The sequence below is a fragment of the Cantharellus anzutake genome (genome assembly GCF_015039405.1).
Source record: "Cantharellus anzutake strain C23 chromosome Unknown EI90scaffold_71, whole genome shotgun sequence".
Lineage (NCBI taxonomy): Eukaryota > Fungi > Basidiomycota > Agaricomycetes > Cantharellales > Hydnaceae > Cantharellus > Cantharellus anzutake.
This window is the reverse complement of record NW_024067021.1, coordinates 276,928-298,544: the sequence shown is the minus strand read 5'-3', so window position 1 is coordinate 298,544 and position 21,617 is coordinate 276,928. Positions and strand designations below refer to the sequence as shown.

The following is a 21,617-nucleotide window of genomic DNA, read 5'->3' as shown; positions in this document are numbered from 1 at the left end:
TTTCTGACAAACTCGGGGCTTACGAAGTTCCCTGTGGCTCCAGAATCTAGGAGCGCTGACACAGAGATGGTAGTGAGGGAGGTTAGGGTGGTTAGCTTCACAGCGAGGTTGAGGGACCTGGGGATTGCTTGGACAGCACGTAGATGGCGGGCGGTGTGACCGCTACCACCAGTGCTGCTTCTGGGGCTTGTCTAGCCCTACTGATCGAGGACACGGTTTTCCTCTGTTTCTTGGCGATAACTTGGTGGAATTCAGGTGTTGGTGCTGACCTGCACACTTCATGGTATCTACACGAGTTGGTCCTATCACCTATGGGTGGCCAGGACGCGTCCCTCACTGGTCGCCTTCCTGAAAATCCCCTTGGGCCTCTGCCTCCTGCCCTTCTCCCTCATCCATCCGTGGCTCATCCACCAGCTGTCTTTTCAGCCCTTCCATGAGTGCCCTAAGGTCCTCTGGGTGCATCTGTCTGACTTGGTGGGTTTTTGGTTGCGGGCAGTCTCACGTGATGTGCCCTGGTGCGTTACAGTTGTAACACAGCCCATTCCACCTTTGGTCCGTTCTCAACTGGTCAAGGTCCATGGGTTGTGGTCCCGCTCCTGCTGTGGGGCAGGCCACAGGGGGTGCAGGGGTGGCTGGGAGTTGTGGTGGTGTGAGTGCAGGGCATGCATGAGGGGGTGTCACGGTGGGTGGAGGTTGTACGGGCAGGAATAGGGGTCTGACCAGGGGCAAGCGGGGCTGCATTGCCTGGAAGCGTTGCCACTGGTTGTCGAGGAGGGTGGCCTCACGCTTCCACTTGGCCCAGGTCGTCAGCATGGGGCAGAGGTGGTAGATGCTCTCCTGGAGTCGGGAGTTGATCACCTGTTCGAAGCAGTCTACCAGCCCTACATCTCCTAGCCGTGAGGCAGGGCCAAGGATCTCAAACTCTTGGATGACCTTGTCCACAGAGTCGGTACCTTGCCGCAGGGTGGCCAGCTTCTGCCTGGCCGTGGCTTCGTGGTTCAGGTCTTGGAACATGGCATCGAGTTCTGTGTTGAACTCATCCATGGTGAGCCTGGGGGAGCCCATTGTCAGCAGTGTGATGGTGCGCTGCGTCGCCCACGCCCCAGCAGTCCCTCCTTTCATGTAGGACAGGACGAAGAGGATTTGGCAGAGGGCAGCAGGGAACTCCGCCGCCCAGACGTGGAAGTATATGCCACATTCAGCCTTGAAGTGGTCAAGGTCTTCGGTTGCTCCAGAGAAGGGGGTGGGGGGGGTGACTTTAGGCGGTTTGGGTCTGGGGGTGGGTGCAGGCACTGGTGGGGGTGGCAGCGCTGGCGTGGGTGCAGCTGGGGGTTGGTTCTGAGCTTGGCTCTCTACGATGGCCTGGAGCTCTTGGAATCGGGACAGCAGCTTGTCATACTGCTCTTTGGTCACCATGGTAGGAGAGATAGGGGAGGCAGGGGAAATGAGGCTAAAGCCTTCCTCTGCTGTCAGGGATGGCTCCGAAAGTGGCGAAGTCCCAGTGTGAGGGACTTGGTGGGACAGGTGTCAGCTATGCGTAGTGGTGGTCCCATCATGGGGTGAGCATCCCCAACCACTTGGTCTGAAGTGGGAATGTGAGAAGAAGGCTACTTCTTCAGTTCCCACTCCAGCTGTTATTATATACATGCAGGGTTGATCATGTGGGGTGTGCCACATCACCCTCACACACAGCCATGGCTCTCCAGGTGTCTCTGCAGGAGATCCCGAGGGGGTCCATTGTAGGTGTGAGGTGAGTGTGGCAGTGGTGATGGTGATATATGGATGGTAAGATACAGGAGGGGAAATGGGCATGCGGGCCAGTGATACATTGAACAGCGGGGAGGGTGGTCCATGTAAGAGGGAGAAAGAGAGAAAGAAAGAAGAGAGAAGGAAGGAAGAAAGAGGAAGGGAAGAAGGCATGGTGCGGAGTGGGGAAGCAGAGCAGGGGTCGGGCAGGGCATGTCAGGGCGTGCCCTGACATCTTGTCACTTTTAACTCAGAGCGACTCCAACCAACTTGACTCAACATCACTATTTCTTAACTTCTTAACTTTTTACTGAGGGTTGATCACTTTTATGATGTGATCTGAACTGCACACTTATACTAATAAAACTTAATTTTTATTAGGACACCTTATGACCTATGAGCCAGAGCATGTAGGGGAGAGGAGTAAAGAAGGAAGAGGGTGTCAGGGCACATACCCTGACTTAGCCCGGACCTGCTCCACTTCCTGCATGCACCTCCGCTGTAGAAGAAATAATATTCACAGAATAAAACAATGATCTATCAGAATAGTCAACAACCAGGTGACGAGTTCAGATGTTTAACAGATCTCATGATCTTTATGAGACTTGCCAGACATTAGAAGATCATTATAAATTATCCACACCCATGTAGCATGAGATTTAATCTACTACAAGCATGCCTAGAACCTGGCATAGGTGTAATATTCAAAGAATATATCCCTACAACAAGAAAATAGCACATAGATGGCAGAATAAGAAGGAACATTGGGAAAGAAATGTGAATATCTCAGGAACCAGTAAACTTTTGACTGTAATCTATTTACCATCTGAAAGGACTGTTTTTAAACTTTATCCACGGTTTTGTTTCATTCTAAAAGCTTCAACACTGACGGAGATATCGCTCAAACGGCAAAACACCTTATAATTCATATATATATTTGTTTGCTAATTCTTACAAAAAGTAATGTGACTCAAGGGAAATATATTGACGCCCGGAAGTTTGGCGGACCGAATACCATATGGCAGAGTATTCCCCGGCGCGGACGGACAGTTTTTGATCGCATCAGAAGAGGAGAAAATGCTACAAAACCGGATCCCATATATTTTCCCATGATTCATCAAAACCTTTTGATTTTAAGCTCAAAAAAAATCGGAACAAAGGAATGATTGATGATCTGGATCTCGAATTATAAGCATAAAGTGATTCAGAAGTCCGCGGATCAGTTAATTAATTGGGAAAGCTCTAGAACATTAATAATGATGCAGCTTCACAAAAAGGGGTGAATTAGAGAACAGTCCAGAAAGTTCCTTTATAGCTGAGTCATTTCTAAAGATAACCGTTCGTAATTAAGGCGGTGTGGAGCATAGCTTTAGCACTACAAGACCCCGCTAAGATCGGCCCAAAAGACAAAGAACTGAATTACTTATTGCTGAGTCATGTCCTAAGTCCATTATTAAGCTTACACAGCCCAAGTAGAACTATCTATAATACAAATGTAGCACATGTAACTAGTGCGAGGCGTGGGAGTAGAGAGGCCTCTGAAAGCATAAAAGGCCGCCGCTTCTGCCCCCTCTCAAACCTCAGGTAGAAATATAAGTTTAATTCTCCTCACCAGTGGTTGATTCATTTGCTCCAAAAGATAAAAGCAAATATTAGTTGTTAGCTAATATAAAACTAACACATCACTCTAAGCGTGAGTTAGGGTCAGTTAGACACAGCTGAACAAAAGTGTCATAGTGAGAATTTGGTGGAGGGACTTCTTAATTGAATAATCTCTCAGCAATACTTGGTTATCACTGTCATATCCATGCATACCCAATCCTGACCTGACTTCCGGACCTCCTCCTTCCCTCTCCTCCCCTATCTCTGTCCGCTCCGATACTCACCTCAGACCAAACACTGCCCCTCCTGCCACCCTCCTACTACTCCTCCTCCTACTCCTCTGCTCCCCCCTCACAACACCTCCACCCTTCCATCATCCTCCTACACTTCTCCCATCTGCTCCGATACTCACCTTCGGACCTGACAACTCTCCTTTCCGCCACTCCTTCCCTCTTCCCTTTCTCCTCTCTTTCCTCTGGTACTCTTCCGCCGACCTCTGTCAGGGCACACCTGCCTGACCCGGCTCCACCCGGCCCAACCTGACCCGGTACCCCGCTGTCCACCCTTCCTCACCTCCTCCCCCTTGCCCTTCTACTCCCTTCATTCTCCCTTCCTCACTTTCTTTCTATCTTACTTCTTCTTTATTCTCTCTTTATGCTACACAGACGACCTTCTTTGTATCAATGTACCATTGACCCATCTGCTGCGCACCCACCATGTACCCGGCCTGGGCACCTCAGGTGACTTCCCACTGTGCCCAGCATGCATGCATGCACCGGATGGCCTCGGGATCTCCCACGGAGACACCTGGGTGGTTACGGCTGTGTGCGAGGGTGATGTGGCACTTGTCATGTGATCTAAGCCGCATGTATATAAACGAACCTGAAGTGGGAACCAAAGAAGTAGCCTTCTTCTCAACTTTCCACTTCAGTCTAAGTGGCCAGGGACCACTGTCCTGCATTGGGCCTGTCAGTACACACACCCGATCCGCCCCCCGCCAGGCTCTCAGCCCCAGACGCTACACCTGGGCTCCCTCGACCCTGGACAAGTCCCTGACAACCTCCTGCCAAGTTACGACCTTCCACCACTGTCCCGTACTTTGTACTCGGGCACTGCTCGTACCTTGCTCTGAGCCTCCGTCATAGTCCCTACCTTGGACTTTGACTCCACCTCAGTCTTAGTCCATTGCATTGGTGACCTCATACTACATAAACACCATTGCCAATATTCCTCGGACTTTCAACCCTGCCTCTGTAAGCTCTGCAACCTCTGAGCTTCGCAGATCATCTTCGGCACTTTCGCTGCTTGTAATGTATCTGTTATGGAAATGGAGAATCTTATGGTCCGTGACAGGCAACCAGACCTTGAGGCCCTTCGCTAGGGAAATGGGCCTAGACTCCTATAGACCAGGCACACAGGTAAGATATTTCTTACTTCTTCTCACTTCATTCTCTGCCAAACCCCATGCCAAGCTTTCCCACTGGGTTTTGGTGCTGGCTGGGGGATTTGTTGATTTCCAAAGGACTTCCTTTGGCCATTATAACAGTTGTATTAGATAGATACAAGTCATATGATATGTATGGCAATTGCCGAGATGTTTTCTCATTATCGAATACATAACCCAAAAACCTTGTACCGCAATTGTAACGTCTTCACCATTGTGCCACCACTGTAAACTCAACCTGTAACCTTGGAACCATGTCCACCTCCCTATTCCTCCTTTCCATGACAAAACCGCAACGAGGAGGGCATTCCCATGCCCAACCTCCTGCTGCCCACTCCCACCAGTCCACCGGGTGGTTGAGTGGTTACTCCCATCCAACCAGAAGTTCCCTATCAGGAACTGTAGCCTATCCCACCTCCTCAGGAGAAGGATATGGTCCAGGCAGCTCCAGGATGCCTGGCCACGCACCCGCAGGTCCCACTTCCCACGGTCACCCTCTACCGTGCACTGGTCCACCAGCCCGCTTTCCCAAACAACTCCCGCTACCGGTACGCTCCAATGAGCGCCAAGTCACCGATAGCCACCAACTGGGTGACTCCCTTTGGGAGTCCCAGTATCCCTCACTACCGGTACGCTCCATCGAGCGCCAAGTTACCGCTAGCCAAACACTCCCAGCATACCCGCTACCGGCACGCTCCCAGGAGCGCCAAGTCCCCGTTAGCAGACAGCCAGGTGGCTCCCTCAAGGAGCCCACACCATACTCGCTACCAGTACGCTCCCAGGAGCGCCAAGTTACCGTTGGCCAACACACAGGTGGTACTTCCGTACACTCATCCTATTCCGCTCTCCCTCCGATGGCTACGCAGCCACCTCCATTAGTGAGCCGAACGGCTCAGGTTGGGTTCCCCAGAACCCATTCCTGTAACAGTATCTCTTGCATTTTCCCCTCATTCCTATTTGGACTGCTGCTTCTTCCCATTCTAGCCAGTTAGTCATCATCCCCACTTCTCCTCATCCTCCTGCCCCTCTGGGCCTCGCCCTTCTTACCTCCTTTTGGACATATCACAGGTTCTGCCTTATGACCTTCGGTACCACTCCGCTTCTGTCTTCCCTTTGTTCCTGTTCGGACGTCTTCATTCCGATTCGGATCCCCTTTGTTTCCTTGTGCTTTTGCCCCCTCCATTATATATATCAGCGCTTGTACATACTCGTTTTGGCCTCAGTCCGAAATCGACCTGAAATGCCCCCTAGAGACTTCCTGCTTGCCTACTGTGAAATTAAGGACCAAATGGACAAACAGCAATGGCACAGCACTCCGCTTGAGTCGCTGAGGTCAAGGTCCTTCCACACTAAGTCTCCGATTCCACTCCGGAGTCGTCTGAATCTGCGCCTCATCTCTAACAATCACACCACAGGAGAAAAGTGAGCGATCCTGAACCTGCTAGATAACTAGCACGCACTCTAAGCGATAGAAAGAGCAGTTTGGTCACTCCTGTATTTATTGCGGAATTATTTTATTAGTAGTTTTCCTTCAGTAAATTATCAGGAAAATCACGTCCTACTGAAAAGTAGTATATCTAGGTGTAATATTGACTAGAAATCATAGTAAAGTCAATATAGAATTTTATCCATAGACGACTATACGTCAGGTGAGATCGTTGGGGGGTGTCTATTGTTGTTTAGACAGTGAACAATTATATATTTGGCAACCAAAACATGGTCAGTACACAAATCAGCACAAACTCTAATATTGTTATTGGACGTAGGAAACTGGTTACATAAGGTGATCCAGCTCTGCTCCTTCACTGCGCTGCATGATCCACGTGCCACATGCTCTGGCCCCTGGAGCTTATCCCACTTGTGACTTCCGGGTATCCCTGGAAGTTTTCCTGATATTGTGGCCATGGTGGGAAAGTGAGAAGTTAACCTTCTTCTCACTTACCCACAGTAGGCAAGTGTATCTTACTTGCCTTCTTCACATACACTTTCTTACCCACAGTAGAGTTGTGCCCTGGACAGGGCTGTTCACAGGTTAGGCTGTGGGCCATGGAGAGGGGTCATGGGGACCCAGGATCCATCCCCTGACAGAGGGGTCAGACCAGAAAATGCGGTCTTTTATACCTTTCCTAAGGGCTCTGTTTTCACATGTCACTTTACTGTTTACATTGCTGAGTAATTTTGGTGTGGGAATTAGCTGATTGCACTGCCTAACACCACTCACTTTACTCTAAGTCACATGTCATAGGGTTATTTGTTAGCTTAAGGGTGTAGCTTTCTGTCAGTATAAATAACAGTAAACAAACTACAAGGATTATATGAATTTCTCAAGATTTAATTTTGAGGTTCTCCAGATTGCTTTGGCATTAACTCATCCATTTTCTTCCAATCAATTCTGGATAAATTATGCCTTGTTCCTGGACTCGAACTATTCATTTCTAACTGATCAGTTTCTACCACAAACTCAGGATGTTTGAGCCAGTCTTCTCTGCAAGCATGTTTTAATCTTGTTAAATCCATTTCTCCCTCAATTCTTCAGATTTTGACATGAAATCTTCTCATCTACAGACCTATACTTCAACTCTTTAAGACCAACAAAGATTAATATCTTTCCCTATTTTCTTCATATAAATATTCCCAATTCTTTTATCTTTTCCTTGTACCTGACCATTTTTCATTATGTGAATTCCTTGATTTTCTTCCGATTTCTCTTTGTCATTCATTTCGTATGTTTGTAAAGCTATTTTTCCACGTTACCGCGAATTTCTAATATTTTATTTGATACAGGAAACCTTGTTTATGTTTTTATGTGGCTTTATTTGTTGTTTTTCTTCATTTTCTGGACCATCTTTTGATCTCTAGACTTGAAAGTTCACATAGATAATCAATTCATCGACTCTGTTCTTCGCTATTTTTCCGATATTTTATTTCAATTCATTTTGCTGAGTTATGATTTTATTACTATTTTTATTTCTGGTCCATGAGGTTGTATGATTTTTATCTAAATTTTCTGTGATGGTTTCTGGTTGTTTTAGTGTTGTAACTTTTATATTCCTACAACACCTACAGCGGACCCTTCGGGATCTCCCATGGAAACACCCAGAGAGCCATGGCTGTGTGCAAGGATGACATGGCACACCCCACATGACCGACACCGCATGTATATAATAACAGCTGGAGTGGGAACCAAAGAAGTAGCCTTCTTCTCACATTCCCACTTCAGGCAAGTAGTGTAGCCCTCCCTTTTAATGATAACTCACATTCCCACATCAGACTAAGTGGTTGGGGACACTGTAAGAGGGCTTGCGGCTCTCTATGCCGACTAAGCTCATGGGGGCCAAACTCTCAAAACTCTACTTTCTCCACTAAATTCACTACACTCTCGATCCTTAACTCCATGGTGGGTTCTCCAGGATTTCTGCAAGGTCCGGGCTCAGCGTCCACTACCCACTCTTTGTGAGCTAGATCACTGCCCTTATTCCTACTGTTGGATTTCCACTCACTCTCTCCAACTCTAGCACCTTAGAGAAATTGGGGGAGGGGAGAACTTCTATTCCAGAATCCAGTATGTACAGGATTATATCTAATAATTATTTTTAGAAACAATAAATGGGAAATATTGTTGCCATATGGCACCTGCATACCTTATTAGGCGAAATAATAAAAAAAGGGTAACAGTAACAATAAAAGAATATCAATCAATAACTGAAATGATGGCAAAATATGAAAATATAAGAAGATAAGCAATTTCTCAACGGATTTACGGAATTAAAAGCTGAAATTAGAAATGGAGCCTGAGATAAATTTCACGCAGCCGATAAGCATTTTTACCAATTTATTAGATGCTGTGGGAATGAGTGAGGCTGGAATTCTGGGTTGCCGCTTGAGATTCCCACGCCCACACATGCTTGATGCCTAACTTGACCAACATAGAACTCCGTCAAATCTCCACCGATTGGGGCGTTCTTGGTATCGTTGGGGTCGTAGAAATTAGCCCTATTTTTAGGTACCAAATTCGTATCGAGTTGTTGCATGAATGAAAGGGGTTCTATAATTGTGGAAGCAGGTATCCAAGCCGGCTCTGCATGTGGGCAATTATCCCACCTACAATGCTCACCCCACAATGGGACTGCTGCTGCATTGGCCTTTCTGTGCCACCCATCTTTCACTTTCCTTTCATCGTGCTCCCAGCGAATAGTTGGGCATCTTTCTTCTCCACCATTTGCAATAACGTTGGGTGGTTTCTAAAACACACGGCTCCCATGTGGGCATCTAACAGCTCCCTTTTCGTTCCTGCGGTTCTCCAAAAGACCAAGAGGCACGAAGGAGTTGGTCTGGCCAACATTCTCAGGTGCAGTTTCCCTGTCCCCACGATACTCCAAAGCATCAAGAGGCATGAAGGCATTTGTCTGGCCAACAATACGAGGAGCTGGCATCTGTTTCTACTACACCCCTGTACACTCACCCTCAGAGACAGCTAGCACTAGAATTCCAACACTAACCATGCTTTAATTTCTCGATTTGTACATAATTTCAGATTGTCATGATCTGTGCCCTTGGTGCCCTATTCAGGCAGCCTACATGTTAAATATCCAGAACTCACACACACACACACACACACACTGTGGTCCAAACAGCTTTATGCGACATGATGCTGAGGACTGTCTCGAGTATGATTCATGTATAAGTTTTATGGACATAGGTGTGATAGAACTACGAGTCTTATGCGTGATACCTGTGTACATCCAAGGTGTTGAAACACTTAGGGAGACATTGTAAAGCAGTATAAGTGGGCTAATAACAAGGGCAAACATGTAGCAGCGCGGTGAAATGGTGAAACACAGCAAGACATTGAAACCGCTGCTTGTTGTCCAACATGAGGCAATGAGTCTGTCGAATGCAGCGGCATGAAGCAGCTAGCCTGATGCTGCTGGGCAGTTAGCAGCCTCCCATTGGTTAGTAGCATTTCTGTCACATCCATGATGGCGTTTAACACAAGTAGTGAGGTCATAGGAGTGGAGTTTGATCGCCAATTCACAAGCATATTTTGCAACATCTCGGTCAAAGGCCAAGTGCATCAACTTTTCGAGCACATATATAGCACCTGCGTTTTGATCATCTACAAGTGTGCATCCATCATGGTTGCACAAGGCAATCCAAATGTCGATTTCAGGGTTCCCAAACCGTTTCGAAAATCCTGTACTACGATAGAGAGTGATATGGAAGGGTGGTGCAAGGACAACAATAGGACCCCACTAACGAGAATGTCAATTAGTTGTGCAACTTACTGACATAGAAATATGAATTAAGCCAATGTGTTGTGGCCGTAATCTCCTGGCAAGAGTCATATGAATGCTTGTGGGGGTTTTCCGAAGAAAAATGCGAGCACAGGACATGTTCGAATGTAGGTGAGATGGGCATGTGAGAATCCTCCCTTGTGATGTAGTCTGCTGTCTCTACAAGTATGAGGAGAGACTCTAAAACATCAAGGGAAAAGCGTTGAAGCAATCCTTGATGCAAACATTTCCTTCAAAGGTAGGAAAATGATCAAGAGGGATCGCAAGTTGGGAAGGGGACTCACTTCGACAATCTTGTCAAACTGTGACAATGGGTCATCTTGGGCCAATATGGACGTGATTTCAGAATTAAAAGTAGCCTCTGCCTCAGTAGGGACTTGAAACAGAGAACGCTTTCAACCAAATTCAGATCAAGGAGGAGGATGGAGAGTGATGTCTCACCCATTCATGTTGACCAAGCATAGGGATACCCATTATCCCAATTCGCATACAAAGCGAATTGATCTCCAAGAAACTGCACCGCTTCAATTTGTTCTTTGCATTAAGGGAATAAAGAAGTGTCTTGGTGACAAACCAATTTTCATCGTGGAGGGTATTGATTGGCATCGGGCCATTAACAGCATAGTCTTGCATTTGTTCCATATTGTATGCAAACTAGAAATGGTTAAAGAAGGATCAAAGGTAACAAAGAACTCACTGGCTGTTGGGCATGACTTGTGCTGGGCTGGTCCTCGTGTGCATCTTGCTCACTCGCACCCTCATCCTCATGTTGATTGCAGGGACCAAGGAGATGGTCCATTGTCTATGGAATTTTGTGAAAATGCTCTCAAAATGGCAATGGACTCACATTGAGTTTGTCACAGAGGCATGTGAGCACTTCGTGTAGGTTGTCTACATGATCCAAGTGTTCAATGGCCAAAATCTCCTCAATCTGGTTCATTCGTCCCATAATGTTAAGTGCAACCTGGTTATAGAGGTCATAGGCCATGCTTGGCATCATGGAGGTGAATGGGAGGGATAACGGTGACAAGATGATGCGTGACATCATCTTGTCACCCAATGTCTACAGACACGCCTCTGTCCAGCTCCCAAGCATCTATCTCTGCAGAAATAGCAGAAGGGAAAGCAAGAGCCAAGGAGAGAGTGAAAGAGGCATGGCATCGCCTGTTTAGCAGAGGGAGGATGGCTGTACCTGGGGGGAAGATTGGAGGTAATCATGTGGCTACACGCATACCCTAGCTAACTGTGTTTCAAGGTGAAAAAAAGAGCAAGGAAACCATAGAGGACAACAAGGGGGAGCCTGATAAGTGCTAAGCATTCATCAATCACAATCGGGCACTGACTATAGTACACAGGGGTCGAAGAAAAGGAAGGCTTTGGTGGGGACTGGTGCCAGGAAAAGGAAGAAAACTAGCAACACCAAGAAGAGGGGTAAGGTGACAACCCAACCCTTGACCACCTGCTGACCCAATCACCAACTGAAGCCCAATTGCAAGAAGAACATGGCAAGGAATGCGGTGAGGAATGTGGTGAGGAATGTGGTGGGGAACACAGCAAGGCACAACATGAGGAAGAAGATTGGAATATAGACATGGAAGATTTGGCACTGTGGCAGGATTATGACTTGTCACAGTATGACTGATTTTTAGAACGTCTATACATGTCTGACGCTCCTGTTGGTTTCACCATACAAGGAGTTATCTCAACCATGCCTTACGATGACTGGGATTGATTGCAAATGGACACGAGGAAAATTCATCATATAACTAATTATGTTGGTGTTATGTCAAATAGCGTTAACTCAGAGGTATCTCTATGGAGGAATGTTGTCTTATTTTTACCAACCATACAAAGCAACATGCATCAATGATTTCCCAATCAAGAATTAGCAATATGGGAGCAAAATGGCTCAAATACATTTGTGAAATTAATGTTTAAGCTTTATATTGATGTGTCGGGATCAAATATAGAATGCATCCGGATTTGACACATTGGGATCATATATGGCCTTCCTACAATTCAAAAACTCTGTCAAAGAATGCTTGAAAAGAATGGCATCAGAGAGCACATTCGACCATTGGCAACACGTCCATGCAATGACAAGAAGATTGGCAGATGTGAAACAAACTGCCCAACAGCTACGAATGAAGATGGGAAAGGAATTAGGGGAAAGGTTCACCCAGCTAGAAAAGCTGAAGGCTAGTTACAAACTCCCATTGGGAGTTTCCTACTGCCAAAGTGAAGCCCAGTTCGAGCAAGAATATCAAAGATTGTTTGGGAATGAGAGGTAAGAAAAACCCCAACCTGGGTGTCTGCACTGATGACCCAAAACAGTGAGATATTGTTAGAACGGGCGGAAACGGACGACTCTGGAGTGGAATCGGAGACTTAGCGTGGAGGGACCTTGGCCTCAGCGACTCAAGCGGAGCGCTGTGCCATTGCTGTTTGTCCATTTGGTCCTTAATTTCACAGTAGGTGAGCAGGAAGTCTCTTGGGGGCATTTCAGGTCGATTTCGGACTGAAAACCAAGACGAGTATGTACAAGCGCCGATATATATATAATGGAAGGGGCAAAAGCACAAAGAGAACAAAGGGTGACCGAATCGGAACGAAGACGTCCGAACGGGAACAAAGGGTAGAGGGAGCGGAGCGGTACCGAAGGTCATAGGGCAAGACCTGTGATACGTCTGAAAGGAGGTAGGGAGGGCGAGGCCCAGAGGGGCAGGAGGATGAGGGGAAGTGGGGATGATGACCAACTGGCTAGAATAGAAAGAAGCAGTAGTCCAAATAGGGATGAAGGGAAAACGCGAGAAATACATTACAGGCGGCGAGAGTGCCGAAGGCGGTCCGCGAAGCTTGGGGGTTGCGGAGCTTACGGAGGTTACGGAGGCGGGGTTGGAAGTCCGAGGAATATTGGCAATGGTGTTGACGTAGTATGAGGTCACCAATGCAATGGACTAAGGCCGAGGTGGAGTCAAAGTCCGAGGTAGGGACTATGACGGAGGCTCGGTGTAAGGTACGAGCGGTGTCCGAGTGCGAAGTACGGGACAGCGGTGGAAGGTCGTAACTTGGCGGAAGGGTGGCGGAGGAGTAACGGAGGGAGGAGAGAGGGGACAGGTAAGGGGAGAAGGGGTGGCGGAAAGGAGAGTAGTCAGGTCCGAAGGTGAGTATCGGAGCGGACGGGGGAAGCGTAGGGGGATAATGGGAGGGTGGAGGTGTTGTGAAGGGGGAGCGGAGTAGTAGGAGGGTGGCGAGTGGTAAGGAGGTGTGTTGCCAGGACCAAAGGTGAGTATCGGAATGGCAGCAGTAGGTTATGACTCCGGAGGTGAAGAGGGTGGAGGTCCGGAAGTCGGGTCGGGGTCGGGTATGCACGGATATGACAGATATCTATGGACCTAGAATGGACACAGGAGGAAGGTCCAGTGGGCTGGCAAGCCAGTGTTTTCCAATGGATATGGGAATTCTTTGGCCTGATGCCGCCATGCATCAGGACCATTCAAATTGCCCAATCATCAGGGGTAATAGTGTATCAAATATGCACTCGTACTTGTGAGTTCTTTAGCCACCAACCTATATTGGATGTTAATATCCTCAAGGCCCTCAGAAGGTAAAGGAAATCCTCCTTGCAGAGGATATCATGAAACTCAGAGTTGGCATCCAGTGCAAGTTGATAATTTTACTATAAAAAAAATAACTAACAGCGGTCGCTATAGCTGATGTAAATATGGTATGTGAGGTTTGGGGTCTGGGAGTCTCGAATGCGATGGACATTGGAAGCATCGCCCTTGAAGAACACCTGAAAAGGTGGCAACAGACCAAGGCTCTCAACCAACAACCTGGGATGCAGAAGCTGGCTGTGGTATATCTAGATCAGTGGATAGAAAAGCACAGTAACAACTTTCACAGTGGCTGGAGTGCACCAGTTCTATCCGAAAAGCAACTGGAATGTAAGTCAATCATTATCCACTGATTCAACGACTAATCACTGATATCAGATGCGGTGATTGATGCCTATGCATCATACCAAATCCTTGAGAGGATCAGGGTGGAAGAAGATGGTGAACCTATCCTATAAATACCATTGCAACACATGCAGTGGAATGGTGCTCTCGCAACCCCATTTTCCTCTTTACTTGACAAATTCTCATTTATACAATAAGATATGGCTGTAGTTTGGAAGTAGCCAAAATTTGGTTGGTCACTTCACTTTCTTTTATTTGTTTTTATTACATTCAAGTAATCGACACTTAAAAACTCAATATTTACTTGGCTGATGCCCTCAGTTCTCTTCGTGTTTACACTCGTGAGACCGAGTATCATTTAGGCAGGGAACAGCGTCAGCAAAGGGCTAGATTATGGAGGCCCAAACAGATAGAGGGACCGGTTTGTGATTAGGGTGTGAGAATGCCATCAACATTAACTGGGGTCACAATCTTGCTTTGGTTGGACATCATGGTAATGTCAATCGCTCAAGGGAATTGGGTTTGCACTTTTGGTGTATGGATGGTGTGCGTTGCCAATCCTCATATGCCATGGTTGCTTACCGTTGAATTCCCAACAGACACACTGTGGCAGAACGGACTGCTCCAGGTTGCATGTGTCTGGCCCCAATTAGTCCCTGAAATAAGATATTAAAACCCACTTGCAAAAATACCCATAGAGCAACTCACACAAGTCAGCTACTAGGACGGGAAAACCCTGCTTAGGTTGGTGGCAGTGCACATCAAATTTGGGCCACAAGCCCTTGCAGCCATGAAAGTGCAGAAGAAAAAACCCGCTTGGATGTCAAAACAGTCCTCCCTGATACTTGAGATTTGTACACTATTCATTAGAGGTGAGGAATAATCAGATTAGAACGAATCGTGTTGAGCAGCAGGCAAGAAGTAATCGAGGAATCGAGTGTTGATCAAGCCACAGACTACTCAACCTAATCAAAAAATGAGAAGTTCTGAGTTTGAGAGAAAGATGACAGTTGAGAAACAAACTGAGTAGCAGATGCAAACTTCAACTGTTGTGTGCAACACTGTGAGGTACTGGGTGGGGCCTTGGCTTCCAAGATGGGCCAGACAGGCCAGGTTCATCGGTAGCATCGGCTCAGGCTTTCTTCTGTCGTGGGGCTGCCATATTAATGACCATGGGGGTTCGTAGATGGCATCGGCCCTTGGTGCATCGCTTTCAAATTCTAATCGCGTTTTTTTGGCTCCTAACATGGGAGAAATCAGCAGGGTGGCAGAGGGGGAGAGGCAAACTGGAAGGGAAATTGATGGGTGCATGTGTGGGCTTTTCCACCATGAATCGGACCTTGGGCCATAACATAGGCTGGGAAACCCGATGTAGGGTCTTCTGATGGTATTCCAGAGCGTCTTCAGAGCTGTTGTTAGCATTGGTGGTGGCATTTGCATTGTGTCCTCCCCCATGAGCCTGACTCTGGCGATGAAGTCGTTTGTTGATAGTGAGTGTGTGCCCAGATAAGTAAGACTTACTATGCAATTGTCCCTGATTGCCCCATGCATTGACATCCTTAATCAAGACCTAATGACAGAGCTGGCTAGAAAGATCAGATGGAAGCCGAGTTCGATTAGACAGCTGTGAAACTCCCATTTACATCTGTAACCAGCTGGTGCCCCTCAGCTGGTTATGGATGCAAACAGGCAGGTGTGGGATTGACTTGGGGCTGTCACCATGTCTTGTGCCTGTCCATTTGCTCAGCTAAATACATGTGTAATAGAGGACTAGCACTAGTTAAAATGTACTCAGAAGTATCTCTATTGAGGAATTTTTAGAAACATCGGATATGCATAAAGTATATGAATAAATGTTAGAAGCAGTCTAATCAGGTTCAACTGAGGTTGTAGTGGGAGACGGCCCAGGAGGCCCAGAATGGATTGGCAGCAAGTGTGGCAAGACACACATGATCCGCCACTGGAACCCAAACAATAAAAACAAGCGAGACAGCTGCAAATGAGAAAGTTCAGAGAAATAACCAGACATGCGTGATCCGCTACAAGTGCAAGGGAATTCCAAGCAATAAGAAGAAACCATGCAACAGAACAAATGGAAACAACCAAAGACAAACGTGAGCGGATACTGATAATACACACATCTTAAATTCCACCCTGGCATTAACCAAAGTTTGAGAGTGTGGATGTTCTTGACACGTGGAATTGCTATCACTTTGTTGCCTACAACAATAATCGTAAATATTACCCAAAACAGAGGAAATACTCACTGTTGGCTGCATTGCACACATGAGAACACCATGGCACAAGACACCAACTGCAAGTGAGCATCAACCTGACAGACCCTAAACTGACCCACAAGATGGTTGAATGGAATAGTTGAAGCTGTGGCCCCACATTGGCAGAAGATGAAAAATGGAGAACATGCTTGAGGAAGAGTGAATAACTGAAGGAACACCCAAGGTAATGCCTCACAGCAAGGTGGCAAGGACATCTGCACCACACAAATAGAGAGAGTTGACTCAAGAAGACTGTACATGTACCGCATATCATCCTCTATTGGCAGGCAGAATGGATTTGCATCTGCACTGCTGGATGGCCAGGAGCTGGTATTGGATGGCCCATAAGTGAGAAGGCTGGGTTGACCACGATGGAGGACAGAAATATCAGCAATGTTCAGGGAGGGCACGGAATGCCATGGCATCTTCGCATTTGATTGTCTATAGGTAATGAGGTTGAGAAATTTTATGATACATGCAATGCACTTACATGACAGCCAATGAGGAATAGGACATCTCCATCCTTCAATCTGGGGAAGAGTCACAGGTTTTTCTTGCAAATGTCACCGACCACTTGCCCATTAAAGTCACAAAGACTAAGGGCAAGCCAGGCTTGGGAGACTAAATCAGCCAGTGAATACAGATGAACGTGAACACATATACGATCTTGGGTCCCATGAGTGAATTGGCTGTGTTTCAGGTCGGAAACAATGCCAATGAGCGTATACTGTGGGCTGTTTTGTTCTACAACAGCAGAAAGAGTAGGGCATGTCTAGGGTGCATTGTGAGGACGTTGAGGAGGTGATATATGAGTGGTATTTACTGCAGGACACGCTCGTTTTGGTGGGTGGTTGGATTCCAGGTCAGTTGAGGCTATAGAACAGGTAAAAACGCATAAAGGAAGTTATATTAATGCCTTAGAAGATGTAGATGCATACATCGTTTGAGGGGTCATTGTCAGGGCAATAGCCCCGAACCCCGAGCCACATGTAATTAGATACATATAGTCATGTGGGTAAGCGGGAACCTCTGGGTAACTGCTTACACACTACCGTAAAATACACACCTTTGTATCACTTACGGCTCTGTGTGCTGAGCTACCCCAGAGACCTCACACTTTTTTAAGTGTATGAGGTGTGTTTTACAACACAACCCACAACAACTATCAAATCTTAACATCTGATTCGGTAGTGCCTATGGTGCCTAAACACGCCTGCAAGGGCAAAGTTGCATCTGCAGCGACGCTAAAAAGAAACAAGCAGTTTATTAAGAAACTGCAATCTCCCATCATGGGAGATTCAAATCAAAAGCTGTCGTCAGACAACGACGAGGATCAACACAATCCGACATTAGCAACCACCTCAGGGCTGGCCCCTGAAGGTTTTAGAAACTTACGTGGAGTAAGTGCAGGGCCTAATACCCCTAGAACTCCACGACATACCGATCTAACCCAAGCTGGGGAAGATCCCTCACCTCCTCACAAGGTGATTGACTTGCGCAATAAACGCATAAGCGCCGAACAATCAGCCCAAAAAGCTGATCGGATAGAGTTGCAGGAAACTCCAGGGCCCAACTATCCCCTGGAGTCCCCCCTTACGTCCCCAAGTCAAGCCCCAAAGGCAGACAAAGGGAAACAAAGGGAAGAGCCCCCACATCAGCTATCCGAAAAACTACTGGACTTGTTCCAGGTTCCGTCCGAATGGAGGACGGAAAGCGAAGACCAACTTCTTCTCAGGCTGAAAGCCCAAGAAGGCGTGAAGATACACCCTGAGAGCAGGATCTCCCAGAGCACGGAAGCTCCAAAAGAACTTCCGCTGTTTACACTCCCACACGCCATGCCAGACAAGGCAAGGTCGCCAACCTTGGAGGAGGTCTCCGAGATAATGAAGAGGAGGCGAACTGAAATGAGGGAGTTTGCTGAGGAAGCCTTACGGAAAAGTAAGGAAAAACCAGCGAACAGACCCCACTATGAAAGGGAAGCACCCTCCGCAATGGCCTCGCCTAAACAAAGCAAGTGTGGAGTGTTCACTCCAAGAACCCCTTCTGGAACCCCCAGAAGCGGTAATGTCAACTGGGGAGAGTCTCTGCTTGCCCAACCAAACTTCCTGGTGGAAAACTGTCAGGGCACACCTGCCTGACCCGGCTCCACCCAGCCCAACCTGACCTGGTACCCCGCTGTCCACCCTTCCCTACCTCCTCCCCCTTTCCCTTCTTTCCTCCTTATTCTTCCTTCCTCATTTTCTCCCTATCTTACTTATTCTTTATTCTCTCTTTATTCTACACAGATGACCTTCTTTGTATCAATGTACCATTGACCCATCTGCAGTGTGCCCACCATGTACCTGGCCTGGGCACCTCAGGCAACTTCCCACTGTGCCCAGTACGCGTGCCTGCACCGGATGCCCTCAGGATCTCCCATGGAGACACCTGGGTGGTTACGGCTATGTGCGAGGGTGATGTGGCACCTGTCATGTGATCTAAGCTGCATGTATATAAACGAACCTGAAGTGGGAACCGAAGAAGTAGCCTTCTTCTCAACTTTCCACTTCAGTCTAAGTGGCCAGGGACCATTGTCCCGCATCGGGCCTGTCAGTACACACCGATCTGCCCCCCGCCAGGCTCTCAGCCCCGGACGGTACACCCAGGCCCTCTTGACCCCGGATGAGTCCCTGACAAAAACCAGGAATTGCGCATAATAAACGCGATAAACTCGATCCAAAAAAAGATCGAGGAAACTAATCACAACAGTACAGCTCATCTAGAGATGACTCTAGAAAGAATGGCCAACACAATCAACGCGTTGACTGAAAAAATCAGCAAACAGACAGACTTGCTGAAGGAAATAAACTTCTCACAAAAAAGTGAGGAAACAAATAAACACCCCTGGACCACGGTCCAGGACATAAATAGAACTCGTGAAAAATTCACAAAAAGAACCCCCAGTGAAAGCACACTGGAATATCATCAGCGACTCGACAGAGATGCTAAGGAGATTCTTCTCCCAAGGATAGGAGAAGACGATGCCGAAAGAAGGCATCGTGATTAGGAGGAGAATTGGCACATACCAAAGGTTTGGCCAAACGTCCACTTACGACGGACCTCTCGAACAGAGAGGTAACTCAAACACACTCTCTCAAAACAATGAGAGAATCCAAATACAACTTCAGGTGAATTCACCTGAAACCAAAGAAACACTGCAAGGAAGATTTCCCCCAGCGAAAACCCCCCCAAAGGAGAGATCTCCATTGGATAGCGACCCTGCAAAGGCAGGGGAGCAAGAGTACCTGGAGAAATGGTATGAAAAGGCCATAAGAATGGCCGAAGTGAGAATACTCACTCCCTACCCAGAAGGAGTGAAGCCTGAAGCCCTAAAAAATGGGCCGGCATTCCCTGACAAGAAATGGTCAGGGGAGAATGACATAGAATCGTTCTGGCAGTGGTTCACAGAACTACTGGGATTCCTCACTTCGCGAGGATGCAAAGGTCCCCAATTCGATGAAGTCCATCTGGACTGCTTGATTCGTGGATTAGGGGGGCCTGCGTTCGACCTTGGAATAAGACTCCGAGACGAAACTCTCCTCAGAGGAGATGAGGGCATGTTCCTCAAAGTTCTCAACATATTGATGAGAACTTTCATTAAAGCCTCTGCCGCATTGAACGCGACAAAGAAGTACCGCAACGTCAAATACAACGTGGAAAAAGGCCTAAAACAGTTCTACCTAGAACTGTCCAAAGCAGCGTCCCAGATGGTGACGCCGCCAGACCAGGCGTCCTTCAATGCCAGGTTCCTAAACTACATTCCCCTCGAATGGAAGAGGGAAATGATTGCTCATGATAGAATCAGAGCAGACTTCTCCTCAAACGAGGAGATGTTAAATGCAATATCTCATGTAGATGAGATAATCGATGGGCTGAAGATGTCTTCAGCCTACAAATCAGGTTACTATACCCAAACAACTACCATGGCAACCACGAGCCACGGTAGAGCCCTCCCATCAGGAAAGAAGGCTGAAGAGCTGAAACCCAGATGGAAAGAGGATACATCCTCGAAAAACTCGAGGAAAACTGACCAAAAGTCAGTTCCAATTTGCGGCAAATGCGGCAAAATAGGGCAAACGAAAGATTGCCCAAGACACAATGTAACGAGCAATGAAAAACCAAGGCGCATAGCTGCCATGGAGATCGTGATCACAACGGAAGAAGAGTCGAAAGACTCATCAGATGAGAAACCAGAGAACAACTCTGGTAACTCCGAAGCATCAAGCTTCGAAGTAGAGGACCCATACAAAGGACCTCAATACTCACCCAACTCAGAGGGTGAGGAAGTCAACGTTGGGACCATAAGGATGGGCCCAATGTCAGTCATCGATCATGACGACATAAATTACAAAATCAAACTGGCTGTAGCACGCCAGTTAGAAAACATGGCAGACGAAAAAGTTGCCAAAGCCTTGGTGGAAGTGCCAAGAAAAGACGCCTTGGGGAAATACACCAAAGTACCCAAGGAAAACAAGGACAAAGGGAAGAAGGACCAAAAGTCCATCGAAACCCAGTCCCCCTTGTTTGATGCGAAATTCCGCATCTCAAAAGACGCAGGAAAATACCCCGCAAACAGACCGCTCTCAACAAAGAGAACGCTCACGGCCCACATAAAAATAGCAGGCACAAAAGCCTATGCGCTATTCGATAGTGGAGCCGAAACAGACGCTTTATCACCGGACTTTGTCCATGCAGTCCACATCCCAATTCTCCAATTGGAGAACCCAGTCATCCTTCAAATGGGGATGAAAGGAACAAGATCACAGATCCTGTTCGGAACAAACGTGGACATTGAGATTAACGGCCACATGGAAAAACACTACTTCGACATGATTAACATCGATAGATATGACGCCATATTCGGTGCCCCCTGGTTAAACAAAAACCAGGTAAGCTTAGACTTCCGGTCCCACAAAGTGAGAATGGTGAACAAGGGCAACATAGATACCCTTGGAATAAGCGAAGACCGTGTGACAAGATCACACAGATGGAAAACTCGAGCAAGAGCTCGAGAACAACCAAAAAAGAGGCCCCCCTGACAGGGAGGCAGGATTGAAACACACCTCAGGGTAATCAAAAGAAAGTACCCTGAAGGTTGGCCCAATCCTAGTCCGGAAGGACTAGAACTTCCAGACGTACCACATCTGGAAGGTCTCTCCATGAACAACCCCGAGTTCGAAATACTCAGGGAGTGGTGGAGAGAGAAATTCGAAACCATCATGGCGCCAGCGCCATTAGAAATGCCTCCCTTGAG

The 21,617-nt window shown here is 47.3% G+C and overlaps 4 protein-coding genes across 4 annotated transcripts; 1 reads left to right on the top strand and 3 right to left on the bottom strand.

Annotated features, from left to right (window-relative positions):
• Positions 1–9,483: 9,483 nt before the first annotated feature.
• Positions 9,484–10,888, bottom strand: EI90DRAFT_3077915 (uncharacterized protein; the record flags this gene model as incomplete). Its single annotated transcript, XM_039061749.1, has 5 exons — positions 9,484–10,044; positions 10,082–10,299; positions 10,367–10,478; positions 10,528–10,740; positions 10,784–10,888. The coding sequence occupies 5 exons, from the start codon at positions 10,883–10,885 to the stop codon at positions 9,706–9,708; spliced, it is 984 nt and encodes a 327-aa protein (XP_038910891.1). The 3' UTR covers positions 9,484–9,705.
• Positions 10,784–11,099, bottom strand: EI90DRAFT_3077913 (uncharacterized protein). Its single transcript, XM_039061748.1, has one exon. The coding sequence runs from the start codon at positions 11,081–11,083 to the stop codon at positions 10,913–10,915; it is 171 nt and encodes a 56-aa protein (XP_038910890.1). The 5' UTR covers positions 11,084–11,099; the 3' UTR covers positions 10,784–10,912.
• Positions 11,100–13,810: 2,711 nt separating this feature from the next.
• On the top strand, positions 13,811–14,161 carry EI90DRAFT_3020076 (uncharacterized protein; the record flags this gene model as incomplete). Its single annotated transcript, XM_039057470.1, has 2 exons — positions 13,811–14,033; positions 14,082–14,161. 2 exons carry the CDS (start codon positions 13,811–13,813, stop codon positions 14,159–14,161), a joined length of 303 nt encoding a protein of 100 aa, XP_038910889.1.
• Positions 14,162–15,687: 1,526 nt separating this feature from the next.
• EI90DRAFT_3020075 (uncharacterized protein) lies at positions 15,688–16,840 on the bottom strand (the record flags this gene model as incomplete). Its single annotated transcript, XM_039057469.1, has 7 exons — positions 15,688–15,795; positions 15,998–16,041; positions 16,188–16,268; positions 16,316–16,362; positions 16,405–16,539; positions 16,589–16,765; positions 16,815–16,840. The coding sequence occupies 7 exons, from the start codon at positions 16,838–16,840 to the stop codon at positions 15,688–15,690; spliced, it is 618 nt and encodes a 205-aa protein (XP_038910888.1).
• Between the last annotated feature and the right edge of the window lie 4,777 nt (positions 16,841–21,617).